This window comes from Onychostoma macrolepis, chromosome 01 (genome assembly GCF_012432095.1).
Source record: "Onychostoma macrolepis isolate SWU-2019 chromosome 01, ASM1243209v1, whole genome shotgun sequence".
In the NCBI taxonomy this organism is placed as follows: Eukaryota; Metazoa; Chordata; class Actinopteri; order Cypriniformes; family Cyprinidae; genus Onychostoma; species Onychostoma macrolepis.
In genome coordinates this window covers 13,805,569-13,822,738 of record NC_081155.1, presented here as the reverse complement: position 1 = coordinate 13,822,738, position 17,170 = coordinate 13,805,569, and the positions used below count along the sequence as shown (strand labels likewise).

At 36.5% G+C, this 17,170-nt stretch overlaps 1 protein-coding gene across 1 annotated transcript in view; it reads left to right on the top strand.

Annotated features, from left to right (window-relative positions):
* Positions 1-17,170, top strand: part of herc3 (HECT and RLD domain containing E3 ubiquitin protein ligase 3) — a 31,485-nt gene that overhangs the window by 7,714 nt on the left and 6,601 nt on the right. Inside the window, 14 exon segments of the mRNA XM_058770402.1 lie at positions 245-399; positions 1,397-1,470; positions 1,951-2,075; positions 2,692-2,751; positions 4,339-4,450; positions 10,040-10,229; positions 10,340-10,503; positions 10,693-10,806; positions 11,002-11,025; positions 11,111-11,200; positions 11,761-11,931; positions 12,048-12,191; positions 14,092-14,258; positions 16,536-16,599. Coding sequence (XP_058626385.1) covers positions 245-399; positions 1,397-1,470; positions 1,951-2,075; positions 2,692-2,751; positions 4,339-4,450; positions 10,040-10,229; positions 10,340-10,503; positions 10,693-10,806; positions 11,002-11,025; positions 11,111-11,200; positions 11,761-11,931; positions 12,048-12,191; positions 14,092-14,258; positions 16,536-16,599 — 1,654 coding nt within the window.

Below are 17,170 nucleotides of genomic sequence, written 5' to 3'. Positions count from 1 at the left end.
TGTAAACACAAAACACGTTTTAAACTGACTAATAGTCATTCGGCACACTCTTTTATCCAAAGTGATTTACATTGCACTAAGTACAGAGCCATTTATTGCCCGAATAGTAAATGTACTCCCCCATAAACAAGCATTCAAAGTGCAGTAGTTCATCTGGTTAATAAATACCTCATTTTGTGCATGCAGTCATCAGAGAAGTATGAGAAGAGATATTTGACAGCATATCTCTGTGTGTACGTCACAGGCACCACACCCTGGCATTCGTGCCCTCCACTGGTCTGGTTTACGCTTTCGGCTGCAACGCTCAGGGCCAGCTGGGTACAGGCCTCAGAGGAAATGCTAAGAGCCCACTTCCTGTCAGGAACCTCCAACCCCTGTGCATTGGAAATACACACACAAGTATGTTTACCAGGCCATTGTTGTATATTCTGAATGGATTAAATATATGCCAAATGTTAATTTACTGATTTGCACCATTATTAATGCCCAAAAATGTCTTATCTCATTTTGCGCTTGACAAGGCTGTGTTGGTCATTATGGAAATGATCCGGCTGCACATGTGCTCTTTTATTTGTGCGTTGTCAGTAGATCAACCACAGAACTTTTATAGAATTGCTGTCTCATGCTGATGTGTCCTGTTTAGTAAATCTGGCCCTAAGTATTTAACATGAATTTTAGAGCTTTAATGTGAATTCCTTTTGAATAAATAAATATGATTAAAAGAACAAAACAGTTCAGACATCAGCTGTTCCAAAAAAAAAAAAAAATGATCAGTCGCACTTTCTGTATTTTGAATAGAGGCACATTTGAGCACACTCATGTGTAATGAATGAAAAACCTCCATATAATTTCACCATAGTTGAGTGTTTTGTTTTGCGGTACCATGCTTTAATGGTTTTCCATCTGAAGCAGATTTTGAGGGAGTGAATAATTAGTCCTTTAACTGGAGTGATAGGGATTGTTATAGAGACCGTGTGTCCATGCAGGGATGGTCAAATATAAATAGACCGCATTGAAGAGTATCTGTCGTTTGGTTTGTGATTCATCTGATGTGGCCTTGATGTGTGTGTGTGTGTGTGTGTGTGTGTGTGTGTGTATATGTTTTGTTTTGATGACCGCATAGAAAAAATGTGTGTAAAAATAGTAATAATTTGTAAATGAGTCTCTTTCAGATAGTTCTCATTCAGATGTTTTTATAAAGTCATCTGTCCTGCATTGCAGATACTATTGAAATATGATTGAACACTTTTAACATGAAGTAAGTATGCATTTTGCAGAAAAGTGCCTGGTATCCATTCTAGTATTGTTGCTTCTTTTAGGGAACAGTTTGAACTCATATGCTTTGTTATTATATAACTACTGTATAAAAGGAACCACTTATGTTCTTTGTCTACAGAAGGCGAGCGCTACACCATCCGTAACATTCACAGCGGAGGTGATCACAATTTCCTGTTGTTGTCTACTAAGGAGGTAACCATGCTGATTTTCACTGGAGTGTCATTAGAGCTGGGAAACAGCTCAGCTGATGCTGTACTGATTGTTTGGATATGTTTCATTTACAAGAATATTCAATAAATTAGTGCATTCTTCAATATTTTTTTTTAACAAATTATAAAGTATAGTCAGTACTTGCTCATACTACTAGCTTCTGTTTGATTTTAATATTTACATTTAGGCAGTTTTACATTTGCTCTTGTGAAAAAAAAAAAAAAAAAAAAGGGGTCTGCTTGGAGGTCAGTACCTGCTCTTATCCACATGGTGGCGCCGTTACTTCAATATAATGGGCTTACAGGACATGACAAAAAACACTGCTGTTGCCCTCACTGATGTGATATGTTTTATTTCTTCTTTATTAGAGCATTTAATGCTAAAACCGTCTTGTTGTGTTTATGCTCGGAGTATATTGTGAATATTATGTTTCTAAGTGTTTGTTTGTGTGTTTGAGAACAGGGTTCATCTTGTCCCGAGGATTTCCGCATTATGAATACCACCAAAAGCGTCGCTCTGATTAATTCTGAGAGTCTGGACAGCTGGAGGATGAAGCTCCACGACAACAGCGATTCAAACATCACCAAGTGAGTTTGTGACATTAGTTTGATTACAGTTATGACAGAAGCCTCGCTGAAATCTTCCACTTGGCAACAGTTTATTATTTCAAAGATTCATAGAATGACATACACTAACATTCAGTCTGTTTTTGACAAAAGTGCCCACCTAGGCTGATCAAGTATATAGTAAAAGCAGTAATATTGGGAAATATTATGACAAATTAAAGAAGCTATTTTCTATTTAAATATATTTTAAATTGTAATATATTCCTGTAATAAAAACTGAATTTTCAGCATCATTACTCCAGTCTTCAGTGTCACGTGATCCTTCAGAAAACATTATAATATGCTGATTTGCTGATCAAGAAACATTATTATCAGTGTTAAAAACAGTTGTGTTGCTTCATAGCAGTAATGATTATTTGATGAATAGAAAGTAAAAAAGCATTTATATGAAATTGTAATCTTTTGTAACATCTAAATGTCACTTTTGATCAATACATCCTTGCAACAAAAAAAAAATCAGAGATGTTATTAAATTAAATGATTATTTTTTAAATAAATGAGGTCGGTTGTGAGAGATGTTAAATATTTGTTATTATTTTGATGCTGAATTCAAATCTCTTGACTCCTCCCCTTCTAGTGACATCATACTCCTGTTTTCTTCAACTGCATGTTGGAATGCCAGCTTTTTGGACCAAAGGTGAGCAGTTAAGATGTTTCTGCCTTGCCAGTAAGCGTATGCGCACAGGGTGACGCCATGGAGAGCAGGGCACATAGGTGACTTCTGCTTAATGTCAGTAGGAAAATTCTTCGTAGACACCAGTTGAGCTCTCGGTTACAGCTCTTTCTGTAAAAGAGCAGTCCCTCTTACAGAGCAAATGGAACTTGATGGATATCTTTATCTGATGAGAGAATCGTTCTGCCTCATTCTGCCTGATGCAGTCCTCGATGTTCATAATCTGCACTGCAGCCGAAAACATTTCAAGAGATTATCTGGTTACATAAGGAACAACTGGTGTTGCTGGTGTTCAGACGGGGTATTATGGGTTGTGAGGTCAAATCTTCATTTTAAAGTGCAGTTTTGTGTATGTGATTAAAACTCTGCTGAGCACATGTCCCAACGCTGGGTTGACGGGCATTTGGAGCAACACATAGTGCCATGGATTCTATAGCACGCATTAAACTCTATTTAATTCAGTTGAAGTGTAGAAGTTTCTGTAGGTCAGAAATTTGCACTACTGACTGTGCAGCTTTATTTTTATAGATTGAAATGGATCGAATTGGTTTTGGATTGAATCACTTCAACTAAGTCTAATTGCACGACAATTAACCCTTTTGCCCAAAAAACAAATGTAATTGGATTCAACTTGGTCTGATCTATCAAATCAAGTTCAATCAAATTTATTTGATTCAGATTGGATTTGCATCAAAACCGTAATTAGTAGTTAAATTAAATAACATTTTAAATTATTTACTTTTTTAGATGGCTCAAACTGAAAAAAAAAAAGAACAGTCAGATGCAGCTGAATTGATTTGAAATGAGTCAGATTGCTCAAATCCAACTAAACTGAATTATAATGAATCGGATCAGTCCAATCCAGTTGAATCTAATTAAATACATTAGAAACAAGTTGAAATTCAAGTCAAATCAAATCTGTAATTGGATTTTGCTGAAGGAGTCTAATCGATAGAATCAAATGGAATCTAAATGATTTGAATCGGACTGGATTGCATGTAAAGGTCAAACACATCTTGCCATCTCATTGAAACTGGACTCGTATTAATAACACGTCTTGGTGTGTGACAGGTCGTTTATTATAGATCAGTCATCTTACCCTGTCATGCTCAAAATACACTGGCTCTGCTTCATGTGCTCATGTGTGTGGGGTTCACTGGGATCAGCATCAGGCTTAAACACCTGCGGCTCTGTATTTACACCCAGCGTGTGATCCTGCTTTCATCCCTTCAGAGCGACAGACACCGATAAAGAGCAATGGAGAGGAAAGACCTTAAATCTCCTCACCTCAGATCCATCTATTTGTTCATCTGTTCCTTAACTAGTTCCCAGCCCATGACCCAGCACTTGCTTGGAGATACTAAATCTCACTGTTATGTGTTTCCAAACAGTTTGAACTAATATAGTAACTAATTCAGCAAGCACAACCCATTTTTTAAATCTTCAATTAGTAAATTAGATTAGTACAATATCAGGTTTAGCTTTTTAGGTGTAGCTTTACGGCTTATTTCAAACCATTTGGATACTAATTTCCACCTGCTGTTTTCACAGTGATGATGGACATTTCAAAACCAACCCCAAAGTCCCGGGCATCGATTTCAATGCTGTTAGGCTGCTTTTTGAGACGCTGATGAAACCAGCCTTCGCAAGACTTTTGGATCAGGTGTGTGCGTTTGAAATGTTGGCTTCATCTCATCATTTATTTAGGTCTTTAAAGCACTGCATACTTGGAAGGCATTAACTCTGCTGCAGACTTTATCAGGTTTCCAAAACTTTCAAAGCCTTTTTTGTGTGGGTGAAAGTTGGTGTACTTTTCAATCTAATTAAAGGAATCATTGCTCCTTTTTATACACTACTGCTCAAAAGAAATAAGTCTCTTATGCTCACCAAGGCTGCATTTATTTGAGCAGAAATTATGTAAAAACAGTAAAATTGTGAAATATCATTACAATTTAAAGTAACTTTTCTATATTTGAAAATATTTAAAAATATACTTTTTTTCCTGTGATACAAAGCTGAATTTTCAGCATCAATACTCCAGTCTTCAATGTCACATGATCCTTCAGAATTATGCTGATTTGATGCTTGAAAAACATTTCTGATTATTAAGAATAATAATATTTTAATATTTTTGTGAATTTTTTTCAAGATTCTTTGACACAGAAAAAAAACAAACACAAAAAACAGCATTTATTTGAAAAAAAAAAACATAATAATTGTAACACCTCTTTACTGTCACTTTTGATAAATTTAATGCATCCTTGCAGAATAAAATCATCTTTAACAAATAAAATTAAAAATCTGAATTTATTGGTTAGAAGGACAGGGAGTAAAACTTGTTTTTTATTGGTTAATAGTGATTATTATATATATAATTTTATATACATACAGTCATGGCCAAAAATATCGGCACCCTTGGTAAATATGATCAAAGAGGGCTGTGAAAATTAATCTGCATAGTTAATCCCTTTGATCTTTTATGTAAAAATTCACAAAAATCTTACCTTTCATTGGATAATAAGAATTTAAAATGGAGGGCAATATCATTATGAAATAAATGTTTTTCTCTAATGGACATTGGCCACAATTAACGCCACCCTTTTATTCAATACTTTTTGAATAAAAAAGTTTTACTCCATTTGCCAGTTTAACAGCTCTAAATTTTCTCCTATAATGCCTGATGAGGTTAGAGAACACCTGACAAGAGATCAGAGACCATTCCTTCATCCAGAATCACTCCAGACCCTTTAGATTCCCAGCTCCATGACAGTGCTTCTTCTCTTCAGTTCACCACTCATTTTCTACAGGGTTCAGGTCAGAGGACTAGAATGGTCCATTATAAGATTTCTAACAGAGTCAGTCACTTATTGATTTTTTTATCTATTGGTATTTGATAGTATCCATGATGCCATGTGTCTAAACAAGATGTCCAGGACCTCCAGCAGAAACATAGGCCCACAACATCAAAAATACAGCAGTATATTTCATTTCTTCTCATTGTGATAGATGATTAAGGGAATTTGGGCTTTGTTTTCCCTCCTATTTATATTTCTGTGAAACAGGAAGCCACGGCTGGATAATTTCATGTTCATAATCACCCTGGAGTGCTCAAAATTGTGAATATGAATGGGAATATACTTCAGAGATATTTTACTCATAAGAATTTCTAGGGGTGCCAATAATAGTGTCCAATGTGTATTTGAGAAAAACATTTATTTCATAATGATATTTCTCCCCATTTTAAATTCTTATTATCCAATGAAAGGTTAGATTTTTGTGAATTGTTTAAATAAAAGATCAAAAGGATTAACAATGCAGATTAATTTTCACAGCCTCCTTTGATCATATTTACCAAGGGTGCTGATATTTTTGGCCATGACTGTATATATATATATATATATATATATATAGTGGGTACGGAAAGTATTCAGACCCCCTTAAATTTTTCACTCTTTGTTATATTGCAGCCATTTGCTAAAATCATTTGTTCTTTTTTTTTTTTCCCCCTCATTAATGTACACACAGCACCCCATATTGACAGAAAAACACAGAATTGTTGACATTTTTGCAGATTTATTAAAAAAGAAAAACTGAAATATCACATGGTCCTAAGTATTCAGACCCTTTGCTCAGTATTTAGTAGAAGCACCCTTTTGATCTAATACAGCCATGAGTCTTTTGGGAAAGATGCAACAAGTTATTCACACCTGGATTTGGGGATCCTCTCCAGTTCTGTCAGGTTGGATGGTAAATGTTGGTGGACAGCCATTTTTAGGTCTCTCCAGAGATGCTCAATTGGGTTTAAGTCAGGTTCAAGAGCAGTCACGGAGTTGTTGTGAAGCCACTCCTTCGTTATTTTAGCTGTGTGCTTAGGGTCATTGTCTTGTTGGAAGGTAAACCTTCGGCCCAGTCTGAGGTCCTGAGCACTCTGGAGAAGGTTTTCATCCAGGATATCCCTGTACTTGGCCGCATTCATCTTTCCTCGATTGCAACCAGTCGTCCTGTCCCTGCAGCTGAAAAACACCCCCACAGCATGATGCTGCCACCACCATGCTTCACTGTTGGGACTGTATTGGACAGGTGATGAGCAGTGCCTGGTTTTCTCCACACATACCGCTTAGAATTAAGGCCAAAAAGTTCTATCTTGGTCTCATCAGACCAGAGAATCTTATTTCTCACCATCTTGGAGTCCTCCATGCGGGCTTTCATGTGTCTTGCACTGAGGAGAGGCTTCCGTCGGGCCACTCTGCCATAAAGCCCCGACTGGTGGAGGGCTGCAGTGATGGTTGACTTTCTACAACTTTCTCCCATCTCCCGACTGCATCTCTGGAGCTCAGCCACAGTGATCTTTGGGTTCTTCTTTACCTCTCTCACCAAGGCTCTTCTCCCCCGATAGCTCAGTTTGGCCGGACGGCCAGCTCTAGGAAGGGTTCTGGTTGTCCCAAACGTCTTCCATTTAAGGATTATGGAGGCCACTGTGCTCTTAGGAACCTTAAGTGCAGCAGAAATTTTTTTGTAACCTTGGCCAGATCTGTGCCTTGCCACAATTCTGTCTCTGAGCTCTTCAGGCAGTTCCTTTGACCTCATGATTCTCATTTGCTCTGACATGCACTGTGAGCTGTAAGGTATTATACAGACAGGTGTGTGGCTTTCCTAATCAAGTCCAATCAGTATAATCAAACACAGCTGGACTCAAATGAAGGTGTAGAACCATCTCAAGGATGATCAGAAGAAATGGACAGCACCTGAGTTAAATATATGAGTGTCACAGCAAAGGGTCTGAATACTTAGGACCATGTGATATTTCAGTTTTTCTTTTTTAATAAATCTGCAAAAATGTCAACAATTCTGTGTTTTTCTGTCAATATGGGGTGCTGTGTGTACATTAATGAGGAAAAAAATTAATTTTGTGTGTGTGTATATATTACAGAGGCAAGATGGAAAGAAAATACCATCTAAACTTTTCTAAAGACAGTCAGTTCCCCTCAGAGATGCATTCATATAAACTCCCATACCAAATGACTTGCGTTTTTTTTACGAGTCTCACGAGTCCAAGTCAAGTCCCAAGTCTTTATTTATGTGACTTAAGTGTGACTCGAGTTTCCATCTCTGACTGATATATATATATATATATATATATATATATATATATATATATATATATATATATATATATATATATATTTATTTATTTATTTATTTTTTAATAAAATAGATCATTTGAAGGGGTGACCCCGAATAATCGAAGAAACAATGCTTTGGTAGGAGCCTGATTTGACTCCCAATCTCACAGTGGAATATTCGCAGAGGTGTTATGATCATACCATTTTGGCTATGTGGGGGTGCTCAAATGTCTGATTTCACATAGAACTAGTGGTTTTCTAACCAACAAGTTAATATACAGCCTATTAAGATAATGCTTTAAATAAGAATCTGAAAAGAAAGCAGCTTTAAATAAATATATTTACGTGCGTGAATAAATCCAACCACCCCTATAGATTTAAGGGTGTTTTCACATATAGTTCGTTTTAAGAGAACCAAACCCAGTTCACTTAAAGTGAACCAGAAAGGGAACCAGCCGAAAGTGACCTCAGTCCTTTTGGTGTTCACAATGTAGTGGACTCAAAAGAGAACCAAGTTCTTTTTTTGTTCACACCACAACTTTATAAGAACTCAGAGCCCAGCTTTCTTTGCAGCAGTGGATTTTGGGTATTCAAATCTTCACATGTTGTCATCACATGGATGTGGCACATTTTGAGGCAAATGACAAACAGAGAAGGAGTCAGACAAAGCAGAACTAAAGGAATGCATCTGAAAAAACAGGAAAGGAAGAGGATAGCAACTAAAAAGAAATTTTTCTTCCAACACTATCAACAACTGCTGCTGCTTGCCACACTTTCACCTTCGACAACATTTGTGGGACAAGCACAAGCGCTTGCACCCAAAATTTCATCCAAATCTTCGTAGAAGGGACAGGAATCCTTTATTTCCGCGGACTCTCCACTTCGACGGATTTTGTCCCAGATGGCAAGCCTCCAGGTACACATGTCAAAACGAAATGCGAAGCGGGCCGGGATCTCATTGCTTTCGCATATCATGAAGATATTGAACCACAAACGAACCGTACTCAGACCGGACTGAGTACGGTTCACTTTTGGGTCCTTTTAGGGGGGTCTGAGATCACATGGTTTGTTCACATATACACGCTGAACCGCTCTGAGAGCTTTTGAAAGGGTTAAACGAACTAGGTGTGAAAACACCCTAAGTTTCACTTTCCATGATCCATGACTGATTATTTATCTCGTATAAGATGCATTTGGTTGAGCCGCTGCAGTAAAGCGCTTCATTGTATTACTACGGTGATTATCTCTTCAGCGCGAGCAAAACAAACAACAATGCAGAATATCAATAACTATGACTGGGACTGTCATCTACATAACATTACAACGAGAACACTATTATAATAAAACGCGGTGAAGTTTTTGAGTTTAGTTGCCGTGTTTCTGCACGTTGTTGTGTGAAGAATGTGTCCACAAAAGAAGTTCAGAGCCGCGCAGACACGTTCACGTGCATTCATTCAGGGCATTTTGTACAGATAGCTTGAGTCGTAATATTAACGTTATGTTGTATAAATAACGAAGCGTATTATATATGAGATAAATGAGTTAAACCCCATTGATTAAAAACCTGCTATCTAATGCTTCATTCTACTGGTCATCTTCAGCGCGCGCAGCTCAAAACAGAAATGCAGAACATTAATAACTTAAGTCATATACAAGAGCACTAAAAAATGTTGTGAATTCTTAGGGTTTCACTGACGTTTAATGTTAACTATCTTTCAGTCAAAACATAAAACATTATTTAGGTCTACCCCGTTTGTTTCAGCGAGCTGTCTGTTACACATTTTCCCTGCGTGTTAACATCAATATTTATGACTGTCGAATGTCTGTCTTGGTAATGTATTTTGGCCCCGCCCCCAAACATATGATTCCACTATCAGTCCACTATCGGCAAGATTAGAAAATTCTGATTCGACTGTGAGAATCCTTAGTCGGGGACACCCCTAATCATTTGTGGTACACTGTATAAAATAAATGTATGATTTTGATTCTGATTTCAATTATCTTCCACCTAGTGACTGCCTTCATACTCTTACTCCATACTGTCCTCAGGAAAAAAAACCCAAAACATCTTGATCTTAGTCTGTGTAAATGTATTTTTAATAATAAACAGTCTTTATGTGTTCTTCTAGGCCACAAAGAGCTTTGAGAGTCTCCTGATCCCCCAGCTGCCCTGTTCTCCTCCTGACGTGGAAGCTATGCGGATCTACCTGATCCTGTCTGAATGTCCTGCTCTCCAGGACTCCAAAAACTACATCTCTCTCACCATCCCTCTAGCCATGGCCATCCTCAGACTGGACGCCAACCCCAGCAAAGTCCTTGGTATGCACAGATTCCACCGCTTAGCAACACCGTTAGTTGCTTAGTTACAAAGTTTATCAGAGTTCAAGATCAAAAGGGCTTTTGAAATGAATCTTATTCTGGTTTCTCAGATAACTGGTGGTCTCTAATGGATTGCGAGGTTTTCACCAGACTAGTGGAGATGTACAAAAGCATTGTTGTGTTTCTGTTGACTGGCGGGAAGTCGCTTCTGATGCCTGTGTTTCTGGAGAGCTACACCAGTGCTGCCCTGCGACTGCTGGAGAAGCTACACAAGGTACAGTGAAAAACCACAAAACAGTTTTAATAAGTAAATGATGAACTAAGTAATAAGCTATTTGATTGAATATTCCCCAGCATCAGAGCTGAATTGCTGTTTTTCGTCCGTTTTTGCAAACAAGCTTGTGTAATTTAGTTTGCGTTGTTAAATGATAAACCAAGTGTTGATCCACATATTTTGGTGCAGGTCAATCTGAAAGCCCATCGTGTGGAATACAACAACTTCTACATCCCTGACATCGCCACCCTGGTGGACATCCAGGAAGACTACCTCAGATGGTTTCTGCGCAAAGCTGATATTGTGCGTATATCGCTGCACATACGGAGATTTCCATGTCACTTTTCCTTCTGCAGATGAACTGCAAAAGCTGTGTTAATGTGAACATGAGCTAGACCCCATTGTGCATACAAAATGGCATAGTTACACAGAAAAGCTTCAAATTTTGATTATAGCAAGCTGAAAAATAACATAATTCCTTGTTTTATCTTGTTGCAGAAAATGCGATACCCTCCAGTGCAGGTATGCTGGTTAAATAGCTCTATGTAAATGTATTTTTAGACCGCTGTGATGGTCTCAGATTGATAACCTGAATCTTATTTCCCAGGGTTCTGTCACGTTATGTGCCTATCCGTTCATATTGAACGCGCAAGCCAAGACAACCGTGCTGCAAACAGATGCTGAGCTGCAAATGCAGGTAAACAAAAACTGTGAAAAATTACTACATTTTAAAGTAGCTGTTCTCTGTTTGTATATACTTTAAAATGTAATTTATTTCTGTGATATAAGGCTGAATTTTCAGCATCATTACTCCAGTCTTCAGTGTCACACAATCCTCCAGAAATCATTCTTACATGCTGATTTGCTGCTCAAGAAGCATTGCTTATTATCAATCTTGAAAATAGTTATGCTGCTTAATGGTTTTTAGGATTCATTTTTGTTAGGATTCTCTGATTAATAGAAAGTAAAAAACAGCATTTATTTGAAATATATATTTTTTGAGAGTCTGTACTATTAAATTTGATAAATTGAATGCATCCTTGCTGAATAAAAATATTAATTTCTTTCTGAAAATATCTTAATAGGAAGTTATTGCATTAGTCCATGGTACAGCCTTGCAAAATCATGATTTGCTGTTGGTTTCAGAGTGGATACAGAGAAATTGCTCTACCTGCTATGAAATTGCTATGATTTATTATTCTTGAATCTTATTATTCAGCCTCTTTGACTAGTTTTGCCTGCTTGATTACTGTTCAGATGGCAGTAAGCGGCGCTAACTTACACAACGTCTTCATGCTGTTGACTATGGAACCTTTGCTGGCAAGAAACCCTTTCTTGGTGCTTCACGTACGAAGGAACCACTTAGTCAGCGATGCTCTCCGGGAGCTCACAGTCTACAATGACGTAGACTTGAAGAAACCACTCAAGGTTTGTCTTTATCATCCCAATGTCAGACTGTTGTCTGGTCCATATTGTAGCATATTTTGGCCAAGACCGCCCACTTAGACATAGGTTGACTAACAGAGATTTACTGATCATTGCAGGTCATCTTTGATGGAGAGGAAGCTGTGGATGCTGGAGGAGTCACTAAGGAGTTCTTCCTGCTCCTGCTGAAAGAGCTGATGGATCCGATTTATGGCATGTTCACCCAGTATTCAGAGTCCAACCTGCTGTGGTTTTCTGATAAAGTGAGTTCAGCTTAGTTATTATCACAAAATTCAACATACTACTAGGATACTAAGATATGCACTGTACTCCAGTCTTAATGTTAGTTGCAGTGTTTGATAGGAAGAGCCTGAAGGATGAATTGCACGTGTCCTTCATAAATGTTATTCACAGGTAACAATACAGTGCTGCAGTGATGTTGATTTTGTAGGCCAGCCAGGCTGGTTCCCTCTACAAAAACCCAATAGGATTTTTCCATTGGATTATTACAGAAAAAAATCTCTGTGAACAACAAACGTTTGATTCTTACGAGTTTTTTTCATCACGATAATCTTTACAAATTAATACAACTCTTATGAATTGTGAAGCCTAAGTGCAAGTAAAAAAGCTAAATGTACAAACCACACCATGGTTGCATGATTGCAACATCACCACCATTAAACATCATCAACTCTTTCAATCTTCAATTAAAAATATTTTCCCTGAAAGTTTGAGTTGGAATCATTTGTAGGAACACCATTATAAACACAAAAAGTCAGTGAAAGCGACTAGTGAGTAAACTAGTTTACCTGTTCAGTGTAATGACGTTTAATGTCCCCGACAATCTTTATAGACTAGGGCCCTATTCATTACATTTTTTTCCAAATTTTTTTTTTTTTTCCACTTTAATTTTTCTAGACTCTGTTTTAAAGGTTAAATTAAACTTTAATCATCAAAAAGCATGTCTAATTAATTGAAACCATGAAGCTTACAATATTAAACAGCAATTTCTTAAAAGTTTAACAAAAATTACATTTTTATGGCCCTATGAAATATGTTTTATTTTATTTTTTAACAAATTCTGTTTACTATTAATTTTCTGGATTACATTTTAATGGCTTAATTAAATATGAATAATCAAAAGCATCTCTAATTAATTGATTTTTATTAAAAATAATATTATTATTTTATTTCTCTTTTTTTCCAGAAATGCTGTGTTGTGTATTTCCATTTTTCTGCTAAATAAATTCTGGTAAATATCCCTTTGAAAATAATGTTTTAATAATAATTTTATTAGTAGTAGTAGTACTATTATTACATTTAAGTACTATTTCTGTCACTGTTTCTTCAAGTTAAACCAAACATTTATTTTGACGGGTTGCTGTTAAGACCTTTTAGGTTTCTGTTTGTATATGATAGGATATGATATGATAGTTTTACTCAAAAGAAACGGTAAAATGCTCCTGAAGTGACTCTCAGAGCAGTTCTAGAGATCCTGTTCATGTGTTCATATACTCATATATTGAGAAGGCAGAGGTGGAAACCACACGTCTGCGCCATTCATTCACACGGAGACATGCAGAACATACAGGATTCATATTTAAATTATATTTTTGCAGCCCTAATAGACTTATTTAGCCACTTGTTAGCAACTTTTTCAAAACAAGTAACACTTTTTTTAAAGATCACTAGAGGGGATATTACTGATGTGTTCGATGTCTTAGAATACAAAAACGTGACAATATCTTGAGCTTGTTCACCACAGGCCATATTTCAACCAAAATCCCATTCAAAAAAACATTGACTTCTTGGCGATCAAGTTGTATCAGTTTTTTTGCCCAGCAAAAATATATCATCCCTGCAGCACTCTCTAGTGCCAGGTGAATGAGAACATCAACAGATAATCTTGTTGGCCTGCTGATATTGAAATATCTGGGCCAGCTCAGCTGTTTTCATGCAAACATGGATTTCTATATGGCAAGATGACTTCCAGAACTCCTCAGCTGTGTACAAAACAAGACTACTTACTTACTTTCTCTGCTGGAGAGACCTGTTTGTAGACAAACATTCTTGGATAATTAAAGGGTTGTAATGGAAAGATGGCTGTTAGATAAAGGAATCTTGGCGACATCATGTAAAAATGCCTGTTTGTTTACATTGCAGTGTTTTGTGGAGCACAATTGGTTCCACCTGATTGGGATCATCTGTGGTTTGGCTATCTATAACTCCACTGTAGTGGACTTGCACTTTCCTCTGGTGCTCTACAAGAAGCTTCTGAACATTTTGCCCACACTGGATGACCTGAAAGAGCTTTCGCCTACAGAGGGAAGGTATGCAGCATGATGCTTTTCTTGACTTTGCATTGTTCATCCAAAAGTGTTGTTCAAAATGACAGAAGTAGGCCAATACAGAGCAGAATTTAAACCCTAATTCACCAAAAATATGAGATGGTAGATCATCTAAAATAGGATCCAGAGGTGCTGGATCCAGATTGTTTAAATTAAGCCCTAGTTTATCTAAACTTGTACCACTTAGCACTTGTAGGCAACATGTTGTTGTTTTTCCACCAAAAACCATCGCTTGCTAATCAAATCAGCTCGGCCTCCCCCAGATGCGCTGCAGACCACTGTATCACAGCCCTCGTTAGACCAAATCGATGGACTTCCTGTGACCCCTGAGGCTTTACTGAGAAATCGAAGTCCTAAACGGACTGCACAGACCAATGAAGAGGAACTGTTTTGTCTAATTTTTCACCCTACGCTCGGTGTCCTTTGCCACTGCGTTACATAAACAGGTTGTTTTTTATATAACGTTAATTAAAAGCCACCCAAAAAGCTTTTTGAACCGCTCGAGTTTGTGAGTCACCATCAGACCACTAATTGTTTGCAGAAGCAGACAAGCCAGCCCAGAGTTGATGGCCAGTTCAAGTCTGTAATCATGTTTGCGGCTTCAAGGCTTTTCCCCACATAGTTTTTGAGTCATGACATCTTATGAAAGCAGCCATCAGCAGACCTTGACCTGGCAATTATAACTTTCTTAAAACCAGCATCAGTAAATGTTGCACAGCCGCCCGTGGTGGATGATTAGATTGTGTGCTAATGTGTTTAAAAGGATCAGGGATTAATTGGTTTCCACTGAGTTAGATGTGTTTGACACATTGTTGGATTCATTCGTGGACTGTTTTAATCTGATCAGCAGCTCAGGAACAAATACAATGATTTACAGCAACATCAAATTGAAAAGGATACTCAGCTTCTACTTTATTTGACTTTAAGATAAACAACCTATGCCAAGTACACAAATACAGACCTGGGTTGTTAACTTTCAAATTCTGAACTTAGTTTTATGTCTATTTATATATATATATATATATATATATGTATATATATATGTATATGTATGTATTTATTTTATTAGTCCCTTTAATTTATTTTTATTTTTATATATACATGTATACAGTGTGTGTATGTATGTATGTGTGTGTATATATATATATATATATATATATATATATATATATATATATATATATATATATATATATATATATATATATATATATATATATATATATATATATTATTTTATTTTTATTTTCCATTTTGGGATTATTATTATTTTTTTTATTTGATGACTGTTGCTTTTAGTTTTTCTGTGTTAATTAGTTTATTTGAATATTTTAAAAGTTAATTTAATTAGGTTTTTGTGATTTATGTTTTGGAATTAGTGATAGCCATTAAAATAAAACAGTTATATCAGTTTTTTTCAAGCTTTGACAATATTAGCTCTGAAATTGAGTAATTATGAGCAATAATGAGCATTTACGCACCAATGCAACAGTACGTATGTAGCAAACAGCAATATTTATACACAACGTATATTTATTAACAATATATTCTATTTTAGAAATAAAATATATTACTAAAATGTATATTTAGTCATAAAATATTGTTTTATAATATAAAATAGAACAGATTTGTGGCTAATAGGGCTATTCAAATCGGTGTTATTAAGTAGATTAAGTCTTTAATTATTATTGTTGCATTTTTTTTTTTTTTATGCAGGTGGGTTGTAAAATGTATAACAAATTCTGAATTAATAACTATATTATTTCACTTATTTTATTTTTTATTTCACTTTTTATGCTTTTTTATTTTTATTTCACAATGTTTTTATATAGTCAATTTTTATTTAATTTTTTTAGAATACAGAGGGCATCGAAGTTACCTTTACATGGTTCTTCTTTTAAATGTAACTAGCAACTATAGCTATAAACATGTCCTGGTCCTTGTTTTGAGAGCTCAGTTTAATCTTTCTTCTGACTGGCCGCTTATATAAAAATCTCTGCAAACATGATTTAAATGTGGTTTATAGAGTCATTTGTTAAAAGTAGGAGATGATGTGTAGCCCCTGTCCTGCTCGGGTAAGCCAGAGGTTTGCTTTTATATCCTGCAGCTGGTGAGCTCTTAGCTGCGATTACAGGAGAAAAAAGACAATTAAATGCCTGTCGATGACTCTAGAGACAAGTAAGAACACTTTCTAAAAGCGTAGGGCTGCTTCAGATTTTCACGAATTGTTTGTCATTATGTGTGTTCACCTGTCTGCAGGAGTCTTCAGCAGCTGCTGGAGTATGAGGGCGATGTGGAGGAGACCTTCTGTCTGAACTTTGCTGTAAGTTGCTGGACACTAAACTAAATACGACTCCTCAAATTAGGCCACGTCAAGTCAAGAGCGTTTGTCTGATTAGAGGAATATCACTGATAATGGCTTAAGGCTAGTCCCAGACTAAAATGCATGTTTGAGCTGTCTCAACTGAAAAAATGTCAGAGCCATTGTTGTGTCTCAAGATGCACACCTGTAACGTTTTCTTCAAAGGCATTTTTATAGAAGCTGCTTAAAAACCTTAATTTAACTAAGGCCTAGTCCTGGCTTAAGCTAAGCCTTGTCTGTGAAACTGGGCCATTATGAAGAAAGTCACTGCTTTAGTAAATAAATTCAACTGAAGCTGTCCTTGATATCGCACACATGCTGCCAAGACGTTTATTTGATGTGTGCGCTTTGAATGTTGAAGATGAAGAGCGGTTTGCTCATTTGCCATATGTCCCATCAGTGTTTCCTGTTGGATGATGGAACGACATTCCGCAGATGTTTTGATGTAGAATTAGGGGAGGGCGATGAAAATAAAACAACTACTGTGTATCTCAGTATTTTCCAAGTTTTGGCAATATTAGCTCTGAACTGG